The sequence below is a fragment of the Crocodylus siamensis genome, chromosome 11, assembly GCF_052110815.1.
Source record: "Crocodylus siamensis isolate JL-2025a chromosome 11, ASM5211081v1, whole genome shotgun sequence".
Lineage (NCBI taxonomy): Eukaryota > Metazoa > Chordata > Crocodylia > Crocodylidae > Crocodylus > Crocodylus siamensis.
Window position 1 is genome coordinate 46,143,556 of NC_143405.1, and position 21,799 is coordinate 46,165,354.

At 44.6% G+C, this 21,799-nt stretch overlaps 1 protein-coding gene across 1 annotated transcript; it reads right to left on the reverse strand.

Moving 5' to 3' along the window:
* Nucleotides 1–4,008: 4,008 nt before the first annotated feature.
* On the reverse strand, nt 4,009–20,464 carry ARF4 (ARF GTPase 4). The gene is made up of 6 exons (XM_090022025.1): nt 20,209–20,464; nt 11,375–11,455; nt 10,889–10,998; nt 6,586–6,657; nt 6,133–6,258; nt 4,009–4,981 (listed from the first exon to the last, which is right to left on the reverse strand). The coding sequence occupies exons 1-6, from the start codon at nt 20,273–20,275 to the stop codon at nt 4,895–4,897; spliced, it is 543 nt and encodes a 180-aa protein (XP_089878151.1). The 5' UTR covers nt 20,276–20,464; the 3' UTR covers nt 4,009–4,894.
* Nucleotides 20,465–21,799: the final 1,335 nt, after the last annotated feature.

The following is a 21,799-nucleotide window of genomic DNA, read 5'->3' on the forward strand; positions in this document are numbered from 1 at the left end:
ATATGTTTTCAGTGCAAAGGCCAAGATCAGAAGCCTAATATCATCAGATATTGGCAGAAGCACAGAAGCCATGTGAGCATCAGGAACCACCTAAGTAAGAACAGAGAGACATCCCAAGTAAGAGAAGCAAAGGGTTGGGGTGAGTCATGTGTCACACAGCTAAATTAGGTCCCAATTAGATCAGAACTGTTTCAACAGCTAATTCAATTACTTTAACAGGTACAGCTGAGGACACTGGCTCACCAATCATTATGTCACTGGTCCCAGCTGGGGCAGACTAACTCAAAATGACTATGAACAAGCCTGGAACCCCGACACCTTCCAAGGTAATGCTTCTGACCAGGCCAAAAGTATAATGTGGCACATGAACACCTACAGCAAGTTAAACCACCAAAAATCACTGTGGCTAGCAAGGACCAGTCATGACAACGACACTTCATACTTCTTGCTTTTGATACTGCCCTTTGTATCACAGGAATTAGTAGAAAGGCAGAGGAGTCAAGATGATCAGCCAAATGGAAAAGCTTTGGAAAATATGCCTGTACCTACTCTTTCTGAAGAGCAGTGGTTCTCAACCTTTTCAGGCTCAAGGCACACCTCAGAAAATGTCAGCTCGTAGCTTTTTGACAGGAGGAGGGGAGGGGACAAGAGACTACACATTGCTTTAATACGCAGTGGCCTATTTTACTGTGCATTAAAGCATTACATAAAAACTGTGCAATTATGCTAATGCGCAGTAAAAGAGGCTACTGTGCATTAAGCATCACTTTAAAAATGTGCACTTTTGGTATTGTGCATAAGGGCAGCCTAATGTGCATATTTAGTACCTCACATTGAAGGATCTCTCTGGGCTTATCTTGTGAATCATGTAAGTGTTTTCATACTTAATGCCAATAATACTGTGCAGCTCTCTAGCGCACTCTTAAAAGATCTCATCACCATGGTTAAGAACCACTGCTGTAAGAGCAAGAGGGGACACATTGCAGCCCTCTATGGTGACAATATTTTTGGGTAAAATGTAGCGAGTCTTTTAAGTTGAAGTACAGGATCTGTGACAGACTCTTACATAACTGGCCAACCACTGCTTTAGGGCTAGAAAGGACTTCACAGACTTCTTCACAGGTTAAACACTACCAGGGTTATTCTATATGAGTGACACCACTTTGAGACTTCTTTGTGTGCGTTCCAAGATGGCCATGGAGCAGTGCTCTGGAGTCTGTCCCTCTCTCGAAGCTGAGACCTCTAGAACACATCACTTGCAGACATTTTTCTGCATCACAAGAGGAGCTCACCTTAACACCCAGCGAGTTAGCCATGCCAGAGCCCATGTAGAGCAAGGTAAAGACCTTTTACCAGGGCAGACGGGGCATAATAAAAATAATTAAAAAAAAACCCCAACACTTAACACTACTCTGCTTTAAGTTTAGTTTCTTTCAAAGCCACAGACAAACTACTAAATAGCATCAGCTATCTAATTCAGGGCAAGGGACCTGGACATCAAGAGGCTACACCTTGGAGCCATGGCCTCCAAGATGGAGTGTGTAGCAATGGGTATGCCCTGTTTTTTGCCCTGGACTCATGGGACAAGAGATGCCTCAGTAAGTACCTTAGCAGATACTGCACTACAGAAAAGTGATCCTATACACATGGAGCTCACACACTAAGGGATCTGCCTGGACAATCATAAAAGGAAATGCCAGTATTTAAGCCACCTTGATCAGCTAGGATATTACTTTGTACTCCACTCCAGAGTAACATACAACCACTACCACACCATTTAAATCAGGACATAAAAGCCATGCTCCCCTCTTTACCAGCATGTCTTTAGCGAGCACCTTGCAGATGGGGCCATGTTTCCAGAAACAGAGGAAGAATGTGATCTATTATGACCCATTAGAAAGACTTTTTAAATACTATTTCAGTTCTTCCAAATACCTTAGCAATACTTTGAGTGGAACAATGCAGCAATTCCATCAATAGCCAAACTAACTAATGATGTGCCACCATTATCTTACCTGGACAGTAAGCAAAAACACCTCTGATCTGTCCATCTCTCAGCAAGCACCCCTTTCCAGGAACATGCTGAACAACTCTACTCCTCTCCAAGTGGAACCATATGATTTACCTTTTTACCCTAATCTTCCAGGTTATGGCATCCGATTTTCCTCAGCAGCTCTAGTTGTGTTGTCTCCTGCTATACTTGCCATTGAATTGTAACCTGGAAATTCAGCAACTTGGAAAAACATTATTTAATTATCTGTGAACACCGATCAGAAAGGAAGAGTTAAAAACATTACAAGGCATACATCATCGCTGACTGAAGCATTTTGGCCTCAAGATTTTGATGCAACTTTTTTGGATTCCAACACCAAGGAAATTAGTCAGTGTCCTTCTAACAGTCAGCATTTGCTTTCAACTTGCTCTTGGCTCCAAGGCTGAGGGCCTAACTCCTTCCAAGTTCTGTTCAGTTGTAAGCCGCTTGCACTCTCACTCCCATGGAAGTTACCAAAAAGGTTTCCGATCAGAACATATCAATTCCTTTTGAAAATTTATCTTGCTTCGGTATTGTTATCAGCAACAGAGCTACTGACTGTGGAGAGGAGTCTCACTACAGTTAATCCAAACTGTCAGTTTAGGTGGGAGCACTAACCTAGGTTAAAATAGCTCAGGTGGAAGCATCCTCTGAAGAAAGCCAAACCTGCATTATTGCATCTGCTGTTGTTGTGAAGTGAGAAGGTTCTGGCCCACACAAAAGCAGAGGACAGATCCTAACCCAGGAATAGGTGAAGTTTGGCCTGTGGACTGGATCAGGCCTACAGCAGATTCCATTTCCTAGCAGCCCCTGCCTACCATCTGCTGCAGCTGGTTTCCATGGCGACCCCAGCAGAGGTGGCAGTGACAGCACAGGGTGAGGGTTTCCATGGAGCAGTGCTGGCAGATGCACAGTTGGGTAGGGAACTGCTTCAAGGCTAGGATCTTGTGGCAGTAACCTTATGGTCTGGAGCCAGGGCAGAGCTGCGATCTGCTGGGGCAGGGGTGTGCAGGCAGCAGATCACAGCTCTGCTCTGGACCACTCTGTCACTGCTGCAAGATCCTAGCTCCCAAGCCAGCCACGCACCCTGCCAGTGCTGCTGGGGCTGGTCTCCATGGAAATACCAGCTCACCACTGCTGGGGTCTCCACAGAAACCAGCTGCAGAGACCTAGGCAGGGGCTGCTGGGAAATGGAGTCTGGCCATCAGCCAGATCTGCCATTTGGCTCACCCTGTCCTAACCTATACTCCCACAGCATCAACTAATCTCAGGTTTTAAACACCACTGAAGTCCAGCTGGATGTTTTTTCTAAGCAGACTGAAATAGGAAGAGGTTAGGCTAATCGTGCAGTAAAACATAAGGATTTCTGCAGACATGAGAGGTGCATCAGAAAACTCCAACAGTTTCATGCCTCAAGCTGCTACTCTACATTCAAATGTTTTAAGCAAAGAACGTGGAGATACAGCTCACGTGGATTGACTGGGATTTTTGAGGACTGATTGTCACCATTACTGAAACATCAGAACAAATCCCTATATGCTCAAGTTTGTTGCTCAGGCAACCACCCCCAGAACTCATCTGTCACATTGCTACTGCAATCCATATTGTACTTTAAGTGCACATAACTATGAAAACAGACATGCATGCTTTTTGGGCAGTTTGTACTTGTTTTATTACAATTTTAGCTGTTAGTATTTTCATATCTGGACATCTTAAAAGGATTTTTTAGATTTACAACTTCAAAAGACGCTTTTTACAGAATTATAAATCTTGTTGATGACTACTTACTGCATTGTATACAACTTAACTGCCCCCTTCCCAAGAGGGTCCACCCCCAAATCGCTCCAAACAAGTGAAAATCAGAGATCTGTATTCACGTTCAAGCTACAGAAAAAAAACTCTGTTAAAGAAAAACAGTGATAATATTAATTTGACAGTTCCACAATTTTAAGATTCAAGAAGAGCATACACAAAACTATATTTTATCATTTTATTAGGAATAATTCCAAGTGGGTTATGAAGAAACTAATCCATAGAGTTTGATGAATTTCCAAAATCTCTTTATGAAGATATGTTCACCAATAAACAGTAAAACTTCAGCAGAACTATTATACACTGGGCAAAAACAGTCAGGCTGATACCAAAAAGCAACATGCAACATAAAAAAAAAGATACAATATAAAGGAAGACAATCTGCTGAATATTAAAAACAACCTAAACATGAGCTCTTCGCAACCAGCGCAGGACTATTCTACTCAACAAATCCAATTCACACAAAGGCAATTTGGGCTGACGGAACCCAAGGGTTAATAAAATGTTCCCCAGTGCAGTAGATCTGAATAGTGTTTTAGAGAATTTTCTTGGCTGGAACAAGCAGTATTAGGAAGTCTTTTTTGGCAAGGGAGAGAAATAAATACAAATGGAATGCTACATTTTTAAGTCAGCAGACTGTCTGAGGAATGAAATAAGGTATCAGTAAACTAAAGTAGCAGGGAAAGAGACTTTAAAACATTAATTTATTGGGGCTCAGAAAGTGTTTAAAACAGATTCTGAAGATGTCACAAGAACTATATTCAGGCATTTAGGCTAACAAGGGTAGTAAAATCAGAAGATACACTCTTTCTTTCTCCCCCCCCCCCCCAAGTTAAGGAGATATTTTTACCCAAGCCCATTGCTACCTCTGCAACATGTAGCTTGGTAAACAATAATTGGCAACAAAATAAGTTGAAACGCTGTAATATCCTGCCCAAATCAGTTCCAGATACTGTTTAATAACCAAGATGCAAACTAATTTTTTTATTGTAACAAGCCTAGACCACTTATATCAAACATGTCCCTGGTGAAAGAGTCATCCAGTTTGAGTTAGCGTTTTGAGAGCTCATTTGACAGCCAGTCGAGTCCCTCATACAGACCAGTTCCTTGTGTAGCACAGGTAGCTTGGACATACCACTGTTAAATAGGGAACACAAAGGTAAAATTAAAAAAAAATTGGTAAAATAAAGACTATAAATTATAACTAGAACATAATGGTGATAAATACTTACAGGTAATTTATGCCCAAGTAACACGTAGTTAGTTGGTTTTAAAAAACATCAACTATTGTATTTGTCCTCCCAAGTACTTTAACACTGCATGAGTTCAAAGAACAAGGGGAAATGCAAGATGTAAACTAGCTACTCGCTTTTACTGAAAGCTGCTTAAAACCCATTAGGGAATTTAAGAGGGAAATTATAAAGACATACAGTACTTTTGTCAATATGAAGTGATGAAGGAAGTGACATGCTAGGTTGCAACTGATTTATTCGTTCAGTAATTCTAAATTGAATACTTATGCAGATGAAGCCTCTGTTCACATAGGAACAATTTTAATGCATACATTTTCCCCAAATTACCTTGAAACAGTGAAGTATTCAAACTTCTTCAAATAACCAAGAAGAAAAGTAACCATGTTTTGTTAACACATCATGGTTAGGGACCTACCGAAGTTGCAGCGGAAGTGCACTGCATGGTGGGTCCTTTAATTTTGCAGTTTCTACCTCACTGCTGATTGGCAGAGGGGCCCCACTGCTTGCTCCTGAGCAGCAGAGGCACAAAATGCCATTTTAAATATGGCACAGTTTTTGCCTTCCACCGCTGATTGGCCAAGGGGCTCTGGCAGCCCAGATGCTTGCTACTGAAAGGCCAGGAGGCAAAAGCACACCACACTTAACACCAGTTTTTGCCTTTCTGCCAATAAGGATAAGCAGCAGAGCCCCTCTGCCTATCAGTGATGGAGGGGGAAGAAGGGGGAGCACAGAGGAAACTGCAAGATGAAAGCAGCTCTGAGCAGCATACTTCTGCTATGATTTTGGTATCTCTCTAGTCACGATTTAGGATACTCAGTTGTCTAAAACGTGGTAGGTAATGACATTCTTTACAACAACTGCAACTTTCGCTATGCTACTGAGAACCAGCTTCATGCTTCAAATTTCACTTATTTCACAGAAATAAGTGTGTACAACACATTTAACATCTTTCCATGGGAGAGAGATGAAGGGAAATCTACACATACCATATAAAAACTGAACTACCTGATAAGCAAACAATACTTGAGTACTCACAGTTCTGTTACGCAGAGACTGAAGACCTAGTTTATCTGTCATTTCACTGATTGCCATGGCATTTGGCAGGTCTTGTTTGTTCGCAAACAGAAGCAGTACTGCATCTCGCAACTCATCTTCCTGAAGCTAATCAAAATGAGAGCATGTTAAATAAAATGAAAGAAGGTAATTGAAATTAACTAAAGAAAAAACAATTAAGGGTGCAGTCTTGTAAACTTCACAGTTACTCCCCACAATCAACAGTCAGAGGCTGTTTGTCAAGTTAATCAAGAACCCTGGTGGATCAGTGATGTTGAATTATAGAACACATCTACAGTATTTTAAGGTTTCCTGAAACTTCAAAACCCTGAGACACTGTTAGAGAGGCTGGCATATTCACCATTTTCAGAAAAGCTAACTTAGCAGAGTAAACTTAACACATGAACATTCAGTTTGAAAGGTTTTGATAATTACCATTTTCTGCAGCTCTTCTGCTGCTTCCTGAATTCTCTCTCTGTCATTGCTATCTACCACAAAAATGAGACCCTGCATAAAAAAAAAAGGCAGCCTTGAGTCATCTTAAAGTATACACCATTATCTGAAGAATGAAATAAAAGAATCAACACTTAGAAATGAGTGCCATTGCTGCTGTGTGTTATTCCACCCCCACCCCCAATCTTTTCATCTACCGAAGTTGTAAGGATTAGAGACATTCTTTAGGTAGGTAGGTCACCTGTAGATGTAACACAAACACTAATTAATAATTACTTGGGCAACTTAAAAAAAAGAGACTTAAAATGAAAGATGATTCCCAAAAATGAGGTATTACACACTATTAGGGTTCAAAGGAGAGAAAGCTAATTCAAGTGTTCCTATTTTCCTTTTCCCATCCTTATCATGCTGAATTAGACATTTCCAGCATGTAAACTATTTCAAGACATAAGGTGTGTTCCACAGGTGGACATTTAACAACTCTTACCCTCAGGCACAACATTTACATTAACAACCTAAAGTTTCACTAATCAGTGTGCCTAATAGCATTTGAAAAAGGAAAGGCTCTTGTTCAAAAGTGTTCCAAAATGTCATCTACTCCAGAAACTCCAACCTAACAGCCTTTGTTTCAGCAAACACAAACATTTCTCTTTAGAGGTCACTGACAATTTGCTTATGGTAGCTTGGAAGTAGTCACTAACATGTTTGGTCCTCAGATGAACTACCCTTAGACTACAGAACCAGTCCCCTTTTTTGTTCATCCACACACTTGCTTCTCTACTCAAGTACCACACATGTGCCGCTACTGAAAGAAGCTTCCTGACAATAATTCTGCTCCCAGCACACTGCAGCATAGCAACAAGCATGTATCCTCCACTGCCAACAGACATGATAAACTACTTGCCTTTCTGATAAACATCTTAACAGAGGCTCACACTTGCGTTGCTGCACACAGTACTTCCCTGCAGTAGTGAGCAGCAGCAGCAGAGTGAACTTGAAATGATACAGATTGAATAATCAGAAACAGGATCTCAAATACAAAGTGTTCTAGAAACATTTTATCTATTCATCAAGTGAGCATAGAATAAATCATGCCCCATTTCCCTACAGTTTAAAAAATAATGACCAGGGATCCTGGGTTTTCTCAGTTTAAAACCCCCAAATTCTTCAATTTAAAGGGGAAAAAAATCCCAAATTGATTTAAAAAACCCTAAAATCCACATTTTCCCACAATTAAAATGAAATGCTGCTTTATACCTATGTGTGTGCACATGCATGTATTAATTGAACACGATATTTTATTCACATATTTACAATTTTAAAGCAATTTGGAAGTCTACCAGTGCCTTGATCATCACAACAAAATACATTCTAAATATATTTATGACATTTTGGCATTTGATTTTGTTTTTTTATCATGGCAAATCAGAGCTCTCCCTGCCCTCCTTGTTCACCAGAATGCAGATCCAGCTGCAGCCCAGGCTCTCTCCCCACTCTCTCCGCCACTGACATGGCTGGAGCAGAGCCTTGTGGGGGTAGGATGCAGGCTGCCTGCTGTGGGTCTTTGGTCTCCCCACCCTGCTGTCCTCTCCCCTGGGCCTCCACAACATAGTGGGCAGGATCTGACACAGAAGAGCAAAGAGGCTTGGTGCTGTTGCTGCCACAAGCCCTTTGCCAGCCATGCCACCAGGGTGAGGCACTCCCTGACTGGTTGGCAGTGAGCCCAGTGGTGGCACAGTTGTACCCTCTGCTGCAGCCAGGCAGATGCCTCATCCTGGTGGCACAGCTGGTGCAGGGTTTGCAGCAGAAGCACTGATTCTCTCCACTCTCCTGTGCCAATCCCCACCTACTGGACTGCGATGGCCCCCAGAAGGGGGGCAACAAGACAGGGAGCCCCGAGCCTTGCAGTGAGCAGCCCTCATCTGCTCTCACCCTACCCATAAATCTGGAAGGCCACACCCTGGCCAGGCATCACAGCCACGTATTCCTGCTCCAGCTGGGCAGCGCCTCCACCCCCAGCTGTCAACCCTGCCCCACTCCCTCCCTCACTGTGGGGGCAATCTGCCCTGCTTCTCCATAGACTTACCTACAGGCAGCTTCTCTCCACCACTGCCTGGCTCTGTTGCTGGCCACATACATGTGTGCGCATGCACACATGCATGTGGCACCCCTTGTTTCTTGCTCTCCCCAGCCCCTAGCAGGCTGGAACTCTGCCAGCCTGCAAGGAGGAACCCAGAGTTTCCCACATTTTTCTCCTTCAAAAGGAAAAAAAAATCCACCCTTTCCTAGATGTTTGGTACCTGGAGCACTTTGATTAAAATTGCTGGTACACTTCACTCACCAGTCTATGGGCCTGATCCTGAGCACAGTGCCAGCTCAGCCAGAGCCTCATCCAGCCCATTTTCCACAGCACAACCTTTGGGAATCACATCTAGCATGTTGGAAGGTCTATATTGTTGACATAATAAATTGGGGCAGTATTGCCATTAAACACCAAAAATGACTGAAAAAAGTAGTTAACGTTGCAAGGGTGAACAGCCTTAAACTGAATAAGGACAAATGTCAGTTTCAGACAACAGAAATAATATCAAGCTGGAAATAATATCAAGGGTTAGCAAGCTGCTAACCCTAAATGGAATTTTACCTGGAAACTGAAAAGTTCAGGTGATACTGAACACAGCAAAACCTAAAGATAAAGCTTACACAACAGAAAATTATTCTGGCACGTATCCACAAGGGGCCAGCAGGGGAGGTCATGCTTAGGGGCAACCAACACAGGTTCATTAGTGGCAGGTCCTGTCAGACCAACCTGGTGGCCTTCTATGATCAGATCACCAAATCATTAGATGCAGGGGTAGCAGTGGACATAGTCTTCCTGGACTTTCGGAAGGCCTTTGACACCGTCTCTCACCCTGTTCTCATTAAGAAAATGGGGGACTGTGGTGTTGACACCCACACAGTCAAATGGGTCGCCAACTGCCTGGAAGGCCGCACGCAAAGAGTGGTGGTGGATGGATCATTTTCAGCCTGGAGGGATGTGGGCAGTGGGGTTCCACTGGGCTCGGTCCTCGGGCCCACACTGGTCAACATCATCATCAGTGACTTGGACGAGGGGGTAAAAAGCACTCTGTTCAAATTTGCTGATGACACTAAGATGTGGGGGGATGTGGGCATGCTAGAAGAAAGGAATAGGCTGCAATCTGACCTAGACAGGTTATAGGGGTGGGCGGATGAGAATAGGAGGGGATTCAACACTGACAAGTGCAAGGTGATGCACCTGGGAACAACCGGCACCATACCTACAGGCTGGGGAACTCCATTTTTGTCAGTACAGAGGCAGAAAAGGATCTTGGAGTCATCAATGACTCCAAGATGAACATGAGCCAGCAGTGTGGGGATACAGTCAGGAAGGCCAACCATACCTTGTCATGCATCCACAGATGCATCACGAGCCGGTCCAAGGAGGTGATCCTCCTCCTCTATGCGGCACTGGTCAGGCCCCAGTTGGAGTACTGCGTCCAGTTCTGCGTGCCACACTTCAAGAGGGATGTGGACAGCATGGAGAGGGTCCAGAGGAGGGCCACTCGCATGATCAGGGGGCAGCAGGGCAGGGCCTACGAGGAGAGGCTACAGGACCTGAACCTGTTCAGCCTCCACAAGAGAAGGCTGAAGGGGGATCTAGTGGCCTGTTACAAACTAGTCAGGAGAGACCAGCAGGCACTGGGGAAGTCCCTGTTCCACCGAGCACTCCACTGTTCCAGGACTGACCAGGAATAACGGTCACAAGCTGGCAAAGGGTAGAGTTAGGCTAGATATCAGGAGGCGCTACTTCACGGTCAGGGCAGCTAGGATCTGGAACCAACTTCCAAGGGAAGTGGTGCTGGCTCCTACCCTGGAGGTCTTTAAGAGGAGGTTAGATGAACACCTTGCTGAGGTCGTTCGACCCCAGTAATCTTTCCTGCCATGGCAGGGGGTCAGACTAGATGATCTACTCAGGTCCCTTCTGACCCTAGAAACTATGAAAGGAAAAAAAATACTTTTTTCCCCCCCCCACAGCAAATATAAAATCCAGGATTGGGAATAAAGGCTCCAATTAGAACAAAGAAAGAAACAAAGCCAGGAATCATCACAATTCAGCAGTGAGATGGTAATGATCATTTTCAATGAAAGGAAAAGGAAGTCATGAGAAGACTTTATACACATAAATAAATTTAATGTCAGATCTGTAAAGCTAAAAACATGCAAAACAAATCTCCGTAGATAAAATGTAAGAATTCCTTCCAACCTGCGTGTTTTGAAAGTAGTGCCTCCAAAGAGGTCTAATTTTATCTTGACCACCAACATCCCAAACGGTGAAACAAATGTTTTTATATTCTACAGTTTCCACATTAAAACCTAAGAGAAAAAAAAAGAAAAGTAGTTAAATATTCACAATGACACTATATAAACATAACTGCTATAAAATGTTAACTGTGCTCTCATGATCATTTACCATATTTCACTTTCAAAAAGGAAAGCTTGATGAGCAGGCTTTTGTTAAGATGGCAGCACATTCTATAAAACAGTAAATTTTGGGAGGGGGTCTAACTCTATCCTACATGCTCGTTGGGGAAAGAACCCAACAACTAACCCCTTTCCTTAAAAATAAGGTCTTAAAAAGAGTAACACAAAAGTGTCCTTGCTGCTTCAGGGGATTTTAACTTTAAGACTGGACTAGATTACAGAAAACTTCACAGTAATGATGAAATATAATACAAATCTGTTTACTTACCAATAGTGGGAATTGTGGTGACAATTTCTCCTAGTTTCAGTTTATACAGAATAGTTGTTTTGCCAGCAGCATCCAAACCAACTAGAAAAAAAAAGTTTCACAAAACAACCTTAGTTATTTAAGATATTCTCATTAGACGTAACAGGGAAGCAATTCATTTTTCAGTGAGCAACTGGTCAATTCTTGAAGTTGTCTTTTCAGAAAGTTCTGATATAACACTAAGTAGGTTTCCTCCTTATTTCTCCTCTGCCTATCACTAAGTCACTGATATATAAGCCAATTAGCTAGTAATTTAAGTCAAATCCCAGATTCTCTCCACCTACACACTTAGAAAGCTTCGTATTTCTTCTTTCGCAGAAACTGCATAAAATGGGATTTTTTTTTTAAATGTGCAGTTGAAATTTAATCCTCTCCTGAATATTTTCATATATTTGTTACATCTAGCATTATTTTCTAGACAGCCGCCAGAACTATGCTTTCTTTCCTCCTCAATCATTCAGTATCTAGATTAGAAATTGTGGCCTTATCTATTACTGATCTCTTCGTTGCCTCCAGATCTAGCTACTGCTTTGTGTAGTATTTGGATTTACTTTGGATTACTTATGCTGTTTCAGCTATCTTGAAATGCAGCAGTCCACTATGCAATACCTTATATACATTGCTTTATGGTTAGTGGAACAGCAGAATTCACATTGTTTTTACACATAAAACATCAAAGGATTGTGGCCTACCTGCTATACACTTTTCTTCCCCAAACATTATTCCTATTCATTAAAATCTATTAGATCTAAGCTATTCTGGAACTTAAGGGGAGGGGGAGAGGAGGGGAAGCTCTACTGCAGAAATGGCTTCTCTGTGTGGCAATTAACATAAGTTTGCAGAACTTCAAGGCAAACTACAGAGGAAACCTTTTTAAGAGTGAACTTGGAAAGGGGTAAATGGGAAGGCTCTTCTGAATGGAAGATTGTTAGTTTATTTTAAGTTAAAGTGGACACACCCAAATAGACTACTAAGACTTCATGGACCATAATGCTATTTCATTATACTATGGAGTGGTTATGCAATCTTTGACCCAGAAAACCAATTTATCACCTTACATTTCTAAATATATTTTAATCCAGTATGTCAGTGGACAAAGAAATAGTTATGTATTTAAACTGCACGAGTGAACATTCAACGAAGACATATACCACTTATTAAAAACACCACCATGAGAACCCAAGGCATTTGGAAGGCAAGACAACAACAACAACAAAAAACCCCCACGCATTATTTTTGTTACACTTTCCGCCAAACTGAAAAAAATGAAACTGAAGCGGAAGGAGGGGAGGGAAATCACAAGAACATTATAACACTGCCAACCCACTCAGCAGCAATTTCTGTATGAATACTGGCATATCCTTACTGAATAACACTGTACCATGTTTTGTACTCATTTCTTAGTTACTATTTTTGTGGCTGTCCTGCACTCATACTTGAGGTCCCTGACTATTTAATTATACATGCACTAGTTGGGTATTACGTCAGTTTCTTTTATATTACAACATAATATAGTGCAATTTGAGATTGCTCAACTACTTATTCAGAATGAAACCAAACCTTAACACAATAAAAAAGCCGCTAGCCTCTTCCTTCTCAAGCACATACAACTAACTGCTTTGGCATGGCACACTTCCTATGAGCAAAACTTCCACATAAGCCAGAGGTGGATAAAATATGGCCCATAAGCTAGATGGGGCCCATCGAGGGACTTCATCCAGCCTGCAGCACGTCCCTTGGCCCTGCCTAGCTTACAGATGGGGGACAGCCCAGGCCATGGCGCACAACGTTGGTCCCAGGGCACGCAGAGGGGTGGGGGCACCAAGATGGCTGGGCTTAGCTTCCCAGCAGCCCCCACAGCAGCAGCTCCCTCTGCCCAGCTCCTGCTGCCAGTCTGCCCCGCACCCACCAGTGGGGGTGCTGGACAGAGCAGGCAGGCAGGTTCTTTGTGGAGTCCCCCATGGGCTGGGTGTGCTTGGCTGGACAGATGGGATGGGGCTCCAGGCAAGTGGGGCTGGGATTGTAGTGCAGTGATAGCACAGGGCCAGGGACCAGGGTAGAGCTGCAATTTACTCCCACATCTCTGCGACAAGCACCAGTTTCATGGACAGGCAGGTGTGGAGAGTGGATCGCAGTTCTGTACAGGCCCCAGCACAATGCTGTCACTACTCTGTGATCCTGATCCTCATCTCCGTGATCCTGGACCTAGTCACCCCCATCCCACTCCCAGATGCCACTCCTCGCCCACCCTGACCCCATCCTATTTGCCGAGCCAAGCCTGCCCTTCCTGCAGGGGTCCCAGGCCAGTCTCCATGGAGACCCCAGCTTGTGACCCAGCCATGGGTGCAGGACAGATGGCCCAGGACTAGATAGGACCAACTGCCTGTCTCCCTCCACAACAACTCGCCAAAACTCCTTAAGTGGCCCTCCAGCCCAAATAACTACCCACCCCTGCCATAAGCATTCTATAGTATTTGGGGTAATTTATGAATAAGCAACAATATATATTAATGCATACAAGTTAACAGAGCCAGCCTTTGGGAAAAAGCTGCCCTGGGGAAACTTGTATTTTGGTGTCCTCCCTTTGCCCCCAACTCAAAGGTGTTAATGCAGGTAGCCCCAGCTGCTGCCATGGTGCAGTCACCCACCACCTGTCAGCCTCACCCACTGCTGCCTGAGCACCCATTTGGAGCCACCGCTGAGGTAGGAAATGACAGCAACATCCCTGGAGCAGCTGTGTGGCCAGCCCCAAACAGAATGGGGGAGGGGGCAGCTGCCCAGGCAGGTGGCCTTGTCCCTAGTTCAGTCTCCATCACTGTGGACATTTCCCCAACCCCATAACTGGGGGTGGGGAACATGCTCCTCCAGCTGCCTGTACTGCCTGGCTCAGTACTGGCTGGAGGTGAGGATAGGCTGAGGCAGGGGTAGAGTGCTGGGGTGTATGTGTGGCACCTCCCAATGCCTTCCCCTGACTATGGCACCCTAGGCAGTCCCCTAAGTTTGGCTCTGCAAGTTAAGGCATTTTCTCCAGTACTTTTCCCTCACATGTTAGTACACAGCTTTTATAGATATTATTTTAACTGGAAAAGCCAAAAACAAGCTTTTTTGAAGAGCAAGGAAACAAAAAGATTTTCCAAATGTCAATTTAAGAGCTGGCTTTTTTTAAATGTTGTTACTTTTTTATTCTGTAATTGCTAGATGCTGATCCCTTATAACTCCAATAACCATTCCTCCCTCACTCCCCTAAATGATTAGTAGGAGCAACAGATGGTCACAAAACATTCATCCTGATACTGCAATATTATAAAATACAAACGTTGGTTTAGCATTTTTCCTTATGCCTACGAATACTGGGTAGCTTCTAAAGAAAGGACTTTGTAGGGAACTCTGAACTCCTTCAAATATATGCCAGCTGTACAGAAGTAATGTCTTTAATAGCCCAAGGTATCACAGTCCAAGGCTGTTCTTTCAGAGCTCAGCCACACTAGTGGGCATTGCCAGATGGAAGACAGGGTACCCGAACCCTTAAGAGAAGTCATAAGTATTATGTGCATATCTTTACATAAGGTAACAAGGAACTTTTCTCCATGAAAATTTTAAAGAAATGGTAGCTGCTCCAAGATGTGCTGTTGGATCTGGAGTGGAGCCAACAAGCAGCACGTGGGACCATCCAGCATGCCCCACATGCTGCCCGTTAGTTAACTCTGAAACCAATGGGCACCACTGGAGGCTGGATCCTAGGGATATGAGAGCTGAATCCAGCCTGTGGGCCAGATTTTTTACACCCCTGATGTAAATCAATTCCATGCTTCTGTGGGGACAGAGAGATTAATCAAGTTCTTGAGGCTGGCAATACTGGAATGACAATGAAGAATCCTAGATACTCTTCTTCCTAAAATAGTTTATGCTCCAGTGTAGAAAAGATACTGCAGCCAGATCTCCAAGAAACCACAATTTTGTTCTATCCCAAGAATAAACTCTGCCCACAAGTCTTTGGACAAAGGACATGGCTACTAATATTTCCAGGAGCATTCTGTTATAAAAAACTTAGTCCATCTGTCACACATTGATTCGCGCTTGATTGGCCGATGGAAACAGCCAATCAGAGTGCCCCAAGCATGGGGGAGCACCGCCATGATTCCAAAGCAGCACTGGCCTTGGCTCCCCCACCCCACAAGGGGCAGAACAGTGGCAGCATGCAGCACTCGGTGGCGGCACACCGTCCCAGCCCTCTCCCCCCCAACATTCTTGATGGGCAATTAGCTAGTATTATTATAAATACAGAGTAAACTGGCTCCCAAGACAACTGCCAAGTAGTTATACAAGACAGTTATGAGGATCAGGTTTTTCAGACCCAGGTACACAAAGCCTTGGCTGGGATGATACAGTTAGGGATGATCCTGCTTTGGACTAGATGATCTCCTGAGGTCCCCTCCAAACCTCATTTTCTATGATTCACAGAATTAACAAGGTCTTATGAAGCTGGAATTTCTGCTGGCCATCTCACTAATATAATCACTCTGCATAGACTTTTTTTTCCAAACTGAAAATATCCTCACCTTGCATTTTAAAACCCTTAGAATACTAAATCCCATGTTTAATTGCTATGAGTTAATACATACTTCAGAAAACAAGTTTTCTTTAAAAAAAAAATAATACAGTAGCATAAAATGCTTACCATAAGCCAGGTATTTCTTCAATGTCTTAATACATAGCTTTTGAAAACTGAAAAATTGAACAGCCCCCCCATTTCTAAATCCAGTAAGGGCAAAATGTTTCTGTTAATCTTGTAAAACAAAAGCAATATTTTATTTTTAAATGTGTCCTGGGACTATGATTTTAAAAATCTGTAAACTGTCCCTTCATCACACAAAAACTATATTAAATTTCACTTAACTTGGACGAGCTCCTGATGTTATCTATTATTTCCAAATAACCACATTCTTAGTCAGAAACCCATAACCAAAATCCAAAATAAAAGGACAGGTTCTTTTCAGACAAGTCCACAACATTCAACTCTCTGATTCTTCTTCGCTGCTGTTGCATTTAATTCCAGCCTGTACAGTAATCTCAAGAGTTCCATGGGTTCTTTTGTGAAATCTCCAGACAGAACACATTGGATAACAATAAGGGTCAAGCAGCAAAGAGCACCTTGCCCTGGCAACCATTTGATATCTGCAGTGCCTACTCTACCCCTCTCAGAACTTCCCTTTTACTTATGATTTCTCCAGTCAGATTTGTAAACCTCAGCTTTACAATACACTCAACTCTGAGCCTCTACTTCCAGAGTCCCCTATGTTATCATAGCCATGTCTACTTGAGTAGTAAGCAGCCTCTCTAAAACAGTATGCGACGGTCATATAGGGTGCCTGTACACGAGCACGGAGGCTGCTCTGACACGCTGTAATTACAGCACACTGGAGAAGACTCAATTATAATCAAGTCTGCTGGAGGGTGGCAACTGCTGTACTCCAGCAACCTCCTGCGTCTTGTCTATTAGCATCCTGGTGCTTAAAAATGGCAGTGTGGGCACTTGAACTAAAACTTGTTCGACAAAGAGCTCCCGCTGCCATCTTTAAGCACTGGGACGCTGATACGCGAGATGAGGCTCTTGGAGCTGTTCTAATTAAAGCACTCTCCCACCCCAAGAGCATGTGTAAAAGTACCCACAGACTGCTTCCCAAAGAAGTTGACAGGTTTGTATAAGATAACCTCTGTCTTTTCCAGAGTTAACTCTGTCTACCACCACTGAATTTTTTGTTCGTTTTTATGAATTATGCTTGCTTTGGAGTCGTGAATTGGATTGCTGACACTAGTATATGGCAGGAACTCCTGTCTCAAAGGCTGTTCTCAGCCAGTCAAATTGTATTGCTAAAACCAATGTGCCCTTCAGAAGGGATTTCAATCACTGTATATTGTATGTTAGTCTGTTATACTGTTCTCTCTTTCAACAAGAGAAAGTAATTTTGTTTTGTTTTTTTTGCTCCTTCCAGCTAGTCTTTGCTGCTACACATGGCAATCCCCTGTTCTGGATGCACATAAAGCTTCACACAAATTAAACAACTACAAAAACTTAGGGATTAGGTTTTTTTAAATGGAATAGCCACCAAAACCAATGCATTGCTGCAATTAAATTTAGAGTTCTAAAAACAGACAAAGACAGAGCAATCCACCTTGAAACATCCAGGCTCAATTTGAGTCATAACCAGGAACAATGCAACTTCAGAACTATGCCTACTTTATCAATCATACAAAACAAATTCTATACTATAATTTCTTTGCTGTTTGCAACAGCTACCATAAAACACAAAGCTTTAAGTGATTAAGAACACGTACAATTATTCTTAAGATAGCTACGTTAAAGGGGTTTCCCCCTTAAATTACAATTTCAAATGTTTCTGAACACACAGAAGGGATTCCCGAATTTTCCAAAGGAACTGCCCTTTGGTGTGAAAAGCCAAAGCTGGTACCACTGTCTGTTTCCCCAGGATTATTTGGTGGACAAGAACTTAACTACTTATTACATGAAAAGTTAATAAATCTCTCTGAAGACTGAGGCTTGGCTACATGCTCTCTCAAGTCCCACCTGTATGGCCATATCAATATATTAAGATAGGAATTTGATTTTACTAGGATTGTGCAAGGTGCAAGACAAAAAAAACAAGGTTTTCAGTTATGTGTTAAAGTGTAACACAACACAACACACCTTTTAAACACGTTTTTCTTTAGTTGACTAGGCATAAGACTGAAAGTCCAGGATTTTTCTACTCCAATCCGAGTGTTACCTAAGGGGACTGTACCAAAACACTGAATCCCATGCCTCGGTTGGCCTTCCTTCATTACACCCCCAGCTGTAAAATGGAAACAGAATTGTACTCCAACAGTGTTTCGCAGAATCCTTGATGTGCACAGACCACTCATGAAAGTGCAGACCAAAGTATTAACATACATTCATGGTTCTTACCACAAATGCCCTGGTCAAAAACCCAGTCACAATCTTGGGTTTAGCAATGGCCTACCATTAAGCATATTGCATCCTTTTACATTCTCTGCCTATGTTATACAATTTAATAAGATTACAAAATATTTGAAAAAGGCAAAAAATAAAAGAGCTTGCAAAGCTTAAATGTAAAGTATATGGAGTGATAAGTTATACTTTTTCCTTATTTTGGGAGCGCTGTAAAGAAAGTTGCTCATCATACTTATTTTCTGTTATTACAGTGTTTGAAATACATTGCATGTATATATCACTGAACAGACGTTTGTTTTCTTACCCACATGGTAAGTTAATTTACAGCCATTTTTAGAAAAATTAATTTAATTCAGGTAAAGGAGGCAGATGGTCATATTTCACAGGTAAAGCACAAGCATTAACATTTAAAAGCCTGCACACTACAGGGTCCAGTCTACAGGACAAAATCCTAACCCCAAACTGCTGCTTTTGACATAGACCCTAATTCAGTCTTTACATCCATTCAAATTAAGTCTGTGAAGACAGCTACCTATTATGACATGGACAACTGCTTATATAGATTTCTGCCTTCCATGCTACATATACAAACAAGTCCAAGGCCCCATCTTCTAGCTGTAGATCCTTCCACACAAATAGGGTTTCACAGTTATGCTGCTGAAGAGAAATATAAAAAGTGCTTGTTCTTCGACCCAGCTGTACATCTATTGTAACCAAAACCTTAAACTAGGGTGAAAACCAAGTCACTTAATGTCAAGCTGCCAGCTATTAAAAAGCATTGCTGATTATAGTTTCATAGTTTCTAGGGTCGGAAGGGACCTGAGCAGATCATCTAGTTCGACCCCTGCCATGGCAGGAAAGAATACTGGGGTCAAATGACCCCAGCAAGATTACTTTAAAGCTAACCTAGATTTCAGCTAATTACCTAGGGATAGAGAGACTAAAGGGCTGAGAGCTAGGAGGACCTCCAGAACACCACCTCATCAGGCATTACTCTTGCAAATGATGAAGAGACAACAGGAATACCCACAGCAATGACCGATGCATTCCTCCAGCATGGCTTAGGGCCACCTCCTGCGAGGATTTCGTAAGTCACCGATCACTCACTGCCTGTGAAGAATCGCTGTCCACGTGCAAGTAAAGTGGAACAAAATATTGCCCTTAAAAACAACATACCGCTCATTTACTAACACAACTGTCCCAGTGAGACAAGCCTTCCCTGGAAGCCAGGGCTGTTCTCACCCAGCTTTCGAGGCAGCCGGACAAGGCTCTCATTTCAAATTCTTACTTTCGGAAATGAAGATGGCAACCGTCCAATTAAGGCTGGCAAAGCAGCCCTGCGGCTTCCACGCTGGGTGTGCAGCCGTGCAAAGGAAAAGGCCGGTTTCCTACCGAAAAAGCCCTGCCCTGGATGCCGGGCAGCTCCCGCTGCCACAAGGTGGGGCTGGACCCGTCTCTGGGCCGGGGGGAGGGCAGAGATGTGGGCGGTGCGGGGAACCCCGGATCGCGAGCCCAGCCCCCCACAGGGCCCGTAGCGCGGAGGCGAGGGAGGGAACTGCGCAGGCCGCAGCGCCGCGCCGCGCCGCTCCCAGCCCTAGGACCGAACTCGCCCGCACCAGCCGCGGCCCAGCAGGCTCCGCCGGGGTGGGGGGGCCGGCTGCGGCAGAACAACAAAACCAAGATGGCTCGGCGACGGCAGCGCGGCCCGCGGGGCCTAGTCCCTCCCCCCGCGGCACGACCCTCCAGTGCGGCAGGCCCTCGGGCCGGGGGTGTCCTGCCGCCCGCGGAGCTCAGGGGAGGGGACTCGGGGGAGCCCGGGCCGTACCCATGAGGATGCGCATCTGCTTCTTGCCGAAGAGGCGCGAGAAGAGCGAGGAGATAGTGAGACCCATGGCGGCAGCGGCGGGGCCTGGCTGTGATCGGATCGCTCCGCGGGTCCCGGCCCGGCAGCACCAAGGGCAGGCGGCGGCGCCTGTGCGTCCGGGAGCCTCGCTCGCTCTCTGCCACGTCACGCTCGCCACGGCCGCCGGCTCCAACGCGGACAAAATCGCGTCACGCGGCCACCTCCCCGCCGCGACGCCACCCCTGCCTCCGCCCCCCGGCCGGACTACGGCTCCCAGCGGCCCCCGCGCCCAGCCAGGCCTCGACGCCCGGCGCCGCCAGCGCGAGGCATGATGGGAAACGTTGTCCGGGGCCCGCCGGCCTTGAGCGAAGGCATGCCGGGAGCTGTAGTCCCGCCCTCTTCCTTGCCACGCCGCGCGCTGGGGGATGTAGTCCTCGCGGCTGGGCCCGCAGCGCCTCCGCGTCAGAAGGCGGGGCTGAGCAGCGGCCGCAAGAACTGGGGGAGCGGGGGCCGGCCACTCCCTGCGCTACCTTTGGCCGCTCCGCATATCCCTGCCCGCCCTTCCGGCTGGCTCCACCTGCACCAGGTGTCTCCCTGCTGCCTTCAGCGTTTCTCCCGTCCCCGGTTGTTTGCTTGCCCCGCCTCAAACTTTTACCTTCCTTTTTTAGAATCACAGAAAATGAGGGGTGGACGGAACCGCCGGAGGTCACCTCTAGTCCAGGCCCCTGCTCAGAGCAGGACTAGCCCCAACTACATCATTCCATCCAAGGCTTTTGTCTACCCAGGTCTTAAAAACCTCCAAGGATGGATAGTCCACCACTGCTCTAGAGAACCTATGCCAGTGTTTTACTACCTTCCTAGCGAGAAAATTCTTCCTAATATCTAACCTAAACCCCCCTTGCTGTAACTTGAGACCATTGCTCCTTGTTCTGTCATCTGCCACCACTGACAACAGACCATTGATGGACCATTGCTCCATCCTCTTTTGAACCTCGCTTCAGGTAGTTGCAGGCTGCTGTTAAATGGCGCTTGGTCTTTTCTTCTCTAGATGAAATAAACCCAGGCCCCTCATCCTCTCCTCACAGGTTCTGTGTCTCAACCCCGACACTATTTCCATTCCCCTCTACAAGACTCTCCCTTTATCCACATCCTTTTTTAAGGGGGGGGAGCAAAATTTAGACAATAACTTCTTCTCTTCGATCACCTTTTCAAGACTACCAAATGACAAGGCAGGACAATAATATGCATCTCATTTACTCATCTCCTCCACACCGGCTTACTTCAGTTCTGAACCCCGCAATCACTTCTCCTGGCCTGTTTGCACATTCCATTGGCTCCCTCTGGGCACATCCAGATGAGTGCAGTCATTTAGTAGGAAGAGCCACAAACCAGATGAGCGCAGTCATGCGGTAGGTAGAGCCACAAACAGTTTGCAGCACCACATACTGCAAGTGTTCTCTGTGCTGCAAGGATGCGCTTTTTGGTTTTACGTTGCTCTGTTTTTTTTCCATAGATATCCAGGGGTCAAAAAACCAAAACAAGCTGGGTGGGGGAAAAAAACCAAACAAACTAT

Excerpts from the sequence above, each read along its gene's own strand:
- ARF4 (XM_090022025.1), bottom strand. The coding sequence starts at position 20,275 with ATGGGTCTCACTATCTCCTCGCTCTTCTCGCGCCTCTTCGGCAAGAAG. Across the intron at positions 10,999-11,374 it reads CACCACAATTCCCACTATTG|GTTTTAATGTGGAAACTGTA; the intron begins GTAAGTAAACAG and ends TTTTTCTCTTAG. Across the intron at positions 6,658-10,888 it reads ACTACTTTCAAAACACGCAG|GGTCTCATTTTTGTGGTAGA; the intron begins GTTGGAAGGAAT and ends TTTTTTATGCAG.